Consider the following 6,189-nt stretch of genomic DNA (forward strand, 5'->3'; position numbering starts at 1 on the left):
GTTCTCCCTTTTTGGTTTTCTAATTCTGTCTTTGCATATTTCATTATAATATTTGACTTTGTCTTTTTGAGCTGCCCTTTGAATTCTTCTGTTCTGCTCCTTGTCTCTGATACCTCCTCTGCAAGTATTCATTCCTCCTTTGGCTTAGTCCACCTTCGCCACACTGGCTGTTAGTCTGGGTTAACTAGAGAAGCAAATCCAGAGACACTCAGATTTGTGTAATAAAGAGCTTTATATAAAAGAGTAATTGTATATTAAGAGAACATCCCAGCCCAGTCCAGTCCAAGTCCATAAGTCCTTTATTAGCCCATATGTCCAATGCCAGTCTCCAAATTCCTCTTGAGACTCACGCAACACATGCAATGGCACCAAATGCAGGAAGATTACAGGCCAGTGAGTGGAATGTCTTGTGGATCCAGTGGTGGTAGAAGCATCTCAGCGCTGGCGTGGGTCTCCATGTGACTCCAAGGCTCCAAGGCTCTGGCTCTAACAGTGTGTCTTCCTGTGGCTTGTCAACAGAAATGTCTCAAAGGGAGACAAAGCAGAGCAAGAGTGCTTTTGTCCTTCAGTGAGCTATTTATCTCTATCTCGCCTTCAAATGTCATCAAGCTGCGATCTGATTGATAGGCTAACCTCCACCCCTTCGCTTTTAATAGTCTCAAATTGACACCAGATTATGTAATTACCACATTGGCCTTCTTGCAGTTCTTTGAACACACGATCTCACTTCAGAGCTTTTGTACTGACTACTTCTTTTACTTCTGTCATTAGTGTTCAATGTGTCAAATCTGTTCTTGAGGTGTTCTCAAAATTCAAGTGGGATAGCCTCAAGGTCCTATTTTGGCTCTCGTGGACTTGTTTTGATTTTCTTCAGCTTTAACCTGAACTTACATATGAGCAACGGATGGTCTATTCCACAATCATTTATCTTGGAAGAAATATGGCCAGACTGCTCCTTAGCGCTAAGTATCAAGACTGTCTTCCATGGACTTGAGCATGTTGTCAGGAAAGACCAGTCCCTGGAGAAAGACATCATACTGGTAAGGTGGGGAGGCAGAGAAAATGAGAAACGCACCAAGGAGAAGGATTGACACAGTAACTAACTGCAACAATGGACTCAGGCAGAGGGACAATTGTGAGGATAGAGCAGGACCAGGCAGTGTTTCATTCTGTTGTGCAAGGTGTAGCTATGGATTGGAACTGACTTGATGGCACTTAACAACGACAACACCTCCTTACCTTGGGACGTTATCATCCCCACGATGCTCATCTGACCCACTTCAAGTCATTGTTCAATGTCACTTAGTGAGACCGTCACCAACTCCTGATCCCTCCTCTGATGGCTACAGTTGCATGTTTTGTACCAGCATATTCTGGTTCAAGACACTGATGTGAGTAGTTATGCTAGCCGTTAAGTAGATAGGAAGCCTTGGGTACAAGCTCATTTGATGATTTCTTCATTGACCAGCCTACAATCGAAGACCCCAACAAGCTCTCTTTTCAAACACGGGTAGTCCGGGTCAGGTTCTACAATGTTAATTTTCTGAAGGCAGAGATTATAACTTGTTCTTTCTGGGTTCCTGACCTGCTGTGGGTAGACCATTCAATGTGTTCCGCGCGGGCCGGGCCAGCTCGCCACAATTCCTCGGAGGCCCCGCCCCTTCCCCGTCCGCACCCAGCTCCACTGCCATCCATCGCTCGGCATTCTTCCTTCCTCCGAGGGCCTGCTCTGCGCGTCCCATCGATCTGCTCGGCCATCGCGCGGCGGCGCCTTCGGCCTGTCAGTGGCGGCGTGAGGAGCGTGCGGAGCGCAGGCAGCGGTTACCGCGCGCCGGGAGCTGAGGTAAAACTTGCCATGTGGGTGGCCAGGCCGCTCGCTAGCCGGCTGGCGCGGGGGGGAACCTGTGCCGCACAGCCGACCGGCCCAGCTTCTTCCGAGGGCGGAGGGCCTCTCGAACCGGGCCGCGTTGGGCCGGAGCGATGTGGTTGGCCCTGCGGAGTCCCCCAGAACCACGCCGCCCACCTGCCCGCCGGCTCCGGCCCCTGCCCGACCCGCTCAGGGGACTCAGTGCCCAAAGTGGAAGGGGATCGGGCGCGAACCCGACTCTCCTGCGCCGCGCCCCAGAGGGAGACTCGAGTTTCGGGAAAGGGAAGGGCTCCAAGTGCCCGCGGCCGAGCCCCATCCTAGTCGCCCCGGGCAGCTTCTTACCTTCCCACTTCGGGGCCCTCCGGTCCTTCGTTCACCCACGTTCTGGGGACCCTCCGACTCTCGACCACGTGTGTTCTGTTTGTGTTGTTCCGTTCTTCAAAGGCGAGGCACTGACATCCCGGGGGGTAAACGAAGATCTGTTTCCTCACGCAGCCCACGGTGCTGCCTGCTCCGTCCAGGCCGGGAGAAGGCTGTTAGCGCTGCGACCGAGCAGTGTCGGAGGTACCGTGGGACCCCCCTCCAGCCAGAGCTTGGGGGGCCGGCACGACGCTGCCGGCATTCTCATCGCCCCAGTCTTGGCAGTGGCATCACCGCATAGACGCGATATACCCAGTGTGATGGGTAGCAGGGTTCCTGCGAGCCAACCACAGACTCTCCCTTCCCTGAGAGCAGGAACCTCACATGCTGAGGAACTTGGGTTCTAAGGCTGCGCCTGCCCCTGTTTGAACTTGGCCTTCCTATGGGGTTGTTGTGAGGGTCACAACTCTTCATTCCACAACATTGATCCCGCATCTGGCAGACATTATGCTAGTTCGGTCTGGGAATACACACGCAGTCCTCACCGTCAAGGAGGAGCTCTAGTGACTTCCTGGGAGTTGCATTTTTCCATGGGGAAAAGATGAGACTGCTCACATAAAGATTTAAAGTAAACAAAAATATTTAAAGTCATAGAAACCCAAAGGGGCATTTGTACTCTGTCCTTTAGGATCGCTGTGCGTTGGAATTGACATGTTGACAGTGAGTTTTGCTTGTAGTTTGTTCACCTTCAAGGAAAGAAACACGTGCATTAAAGCCTTAGAGGGCTGAAAGGATCTGCACGTGGTAGAGTGGGAAGCACGGAAGAGAAAGGAGTGATGGAAGAGAAAGGAAGGGTTAGGAAAAGCATTATAGGCAAGATGAATCTTGAAATGATTCGTAAAAGTTTAATACATGATTACTAGGCATAGGAGAAGGATATCCCAAGAAACAAGAATTATGAAACAGCATGGTTCAAATGCTACGACTTACCATGATCTGTCTACCTTCTGCTTCATATCGAGCAATTATATAGTGCTTGTCATGTGGTGAACATTATTTTATGTTCCTTATGTAGATTAGCTCATTTAATCTTCACAAATCCATGAAGCAGCAACTGTAATTATCATAAATGAAGAAAACTGAAGCTTGAAAATTAGGTAGTTTGACCTAGTTCACATAGCTAATAAATTGGAGAGCTGCAATTCACACTTAGGCACTCTAGCTGTAGGCGCTGTGCACCTAATCATCAGGCTGTCCTGCCCACCTCTTTCCTTGCCCCACCCTTCTCCCTAACTACAGTACTTGCTTTTCCTGAACTTGATATGTCATGATTCAGTACCCGTGTTTCTGTTTCTCCTGCCTTGATGACCCTTTTCTTTTACCCAAGCATTCTTGTTTTGACTTAAACATCGGAAAAGGTGTGCGCCACAGCTGTATTCTTTCACCTGTTTATTCATTCTGTATACTGAGCAATTATCCGAGAACCTGGACTCTATGAAGATGGCATGGCTTTAGGACTTGAAGAAGGATAATCATCTACAGTGTACAGCTAATACAGCCTTGCGTTCTGGACGTGAACTAGCCATGAAGCACTTAGTTGTGAAGATATCAAAGATTACAGCTTTGAGTATGGATTACACCTCAACATAAATAATAATAATAATTTTTTAAACCTTTATAACCTGGCCAGTGAGCAACATCAGGATAAACAGAGACAATACTGAAGTTGTCACAAGTATTATTTTTACATGGATCTACAGTTAATTGCTCGTGGAAGTAACAGTTAAGCAATCAAATAGCACTTTGCATTGGACAAATCTGCTGCAAAATACCTCTTTACAAGTGTTGAAAAACAAAGTTATAACTTTGAGCGCTGAGGTACACTCTAGTATTTTTAATTGTCTCATAAGCATGCAAAAGGTCGGCAATGAATAAGGAAGGCTGGAGGACAATTTAATGCATTTGAATTATGTTGTTGGAGAAGTATATTGAATGGCTTGCCAGAAAAGCAAATGTCAGAATGCTCCATAGAAGTGAGAATAGTCAGCACAAAATCCCTTTGTAAAGTGTTCCCTGTCTTATATGTTGTAATTTGCTAAAATTTGTCTTCTCCATTTAATTATTAGAAACTCAAGGGCAAAGCTTAGGTTTTGGTTTTTATTTTCCTTTCATATTCTCCACTCCCAGCCTCACTTCCTAGGCTGTAGCTGAGGGTTTATGTAAAAAATGAATAAAAATATATAAAGGAAATGTTTACATTGCAGCTAAGGAGTGTTTTATACTCCAGCTACTACAGTTGGAAGTGATATATTTGATATGGCACCAGTGACTAAGTAGAATTGGCTTAGTTTTGTGTTCTTTGATTTTTGTTAACATATTTTTACGTGTATTTCCCCCCCCCCTCCCCGCCCATGCTTACAGCTTATAAAAATGGAATTTCAAGCAGTTGTAATGGCAGTTGGAGGGGGATCTCGGATGACAGACCTGACTTCCAGCATTCCCAAACCGCTGCTTCCAGTTGGGAATAAACCCTTAATTTGGTATCCATTGAACCTGCTTGAGCGTGTTGGATTTGAAGGTGAGTTATGGAAATGAGATGTTGTTATAAAACTTTTGGGGTGTTTGATCCCTGTTATTTATTAGCATTATGAGGGTGAAAGAAGATGAATGAGGAGACTAGGACTCATGATGAACCTAAGAGTATACTATATGGGAAAGAAGGTGAGAAGATAGCATTTAGTACTGCTGTCATAGAGCTAGTTTCTCAATGACCAAGATGAACGTGCTAGGGTGTCAAAAGAGCAAACTGGTAATCTAAATACTTTGTAAAATCCACTGTCAAAAAAAAAAAATCCACTATCATAGTTCTGATTCATAGCAACCGTATTGGACAGAGTGGAACTGCCCTTTAGATTTCCAAGCTGTAGATCTTTATGGGAGCAGAAAGCCTCATTTTTTTCCTGAGGAGTGGCTGATGGTTTCGAACTGCTGAACCTTGGAGTTAGCAGCTACTGTGTTTCATCAAACCAAAAACAAATTTGCTGCTATCGAGTCAGTTCTGACTTGTAGGGACCCAATAGGATGAGGTAGAAGTTCTCCAGTGGGTTTTTGAGACAATAATTTTTTTTTAAATCATTTTATTGGGGGCTCATACACCTCTTATCACAATCCATACATACATCCAGTGTGTCAAACACATTTGTGCATTTGTTGCCATAATCATTCTCAAAACATTTGCTTTCTACTTGAGCCCTTAATATCAGCTCCTCGTTTTTCCCCTTCCCTCCACACTCCCCCCTCCCTCATGAACCCTTCATAATTCATAAATTATTACAGTTTTGTCATAAGTTACACTGTCCAACGTCTCCCTCCACCCTCTTCTCTGCTGCCCATCCCCCAGGGAGGAGGCTATATGTAGATTCTTGTAATTGGTTCCCCCTTTCTACTCCACCTTCCCTCCACCCTCCCAGTATCGCCACTTGCACCACTGGTCCTGAAGGGATCATCTGTCCTGGATTCCCTGTTTCCAGTTCCTATCTGTACCAGTGTACATCCTCTGGTCTAGCCAGATTTGTAAAGTAGAATTTGGATCATGATAGTGGGAGAGGAAGCATTTAAGAACTAGAGGAAAGTCGTATGTTTCATCGTTGCTACACTGCAACCTGACTGGCTCGTCATGTCCCCGAGATGCTTCAGTAAGGGGGTGTCCAGTTGCCTACAGATGGGCTTTAGGTCTCCACTCTGCACGCAACCTTATTTACAATGATATGATTTTTTTGTTATTTGATGCCTGATACCTGATCTTTCGACACCTTGTGGTCACACAGGCTGGTGTGCTTCTTCCATGTGGGCTTTGTTGCTTCTAAGCTAGATGGCCGCTTGTTTATCTTCAAGCCTTTAAGACCCCACACGCTATATCTTTTGATAGCTGGGCACCATCAGCTTTCTTTTTTTTTTTTTAA

The 6,189-nt window shown here is 45.8% G+C and overlaps 1 protein-coding gene across 5 annotated transcripts in view; it reads left to right on the forward strand.

Annotated features, from left to right (window-relative positions):
- Positions 1–1,772: 1,772 nt before the first annotated feature.
- The window catches only part of EIF2B3 (eukaryotic translation initiation factor 2B subunit gamma), a 147,063-nt gene continuing 142,646 nt past the window's right edge, over positions 1,773–6,189 (forward strand). Inside the window, exons 1-3 of one of the 5 annotated variants that reach the window (XM_045292128.1) lie at positions 2,151–2,431; positions 3,615–4,105; positions 4,649–4,805. In XM_045292128.1, coding sequence (XP_045148063.1) covers positions 4,658–4,805 — 148 coding nt within the window. In that variant the 5' untranslated portion in view covers positions 2,151–2,431; positions 3,615–4,105; positions 4,649–4,657. Of the gene's footprint in view, positions 1,844–2,150; positions 2,432–2,914; positions 4,106–4,648; positions 4,806–6,189 lie in introns of those variants that run through there. The other 4 variants (XM_045292130.1, XM_045292129.1, XM_045292131.1 and 1 more) reach the window with 4 other exon arrangements.

The sequence above is a fragment of the Echinops telfairi genome, unplaced genomic scaffold, assembly GCF_000313985.2.
Source record: "Echinops telfairi isolate 266 unplaced genomic scaffold, ASM31398v2 ScPeMD7_443;HRSCAF=831, whole genome shotgun sequence".
Lineage (NCBI taxonomy): Eukaryota > Metazoa > Chordata > Mammalia > Afrosoricida > Tenrecidae > Echinops > Echinops telfairi.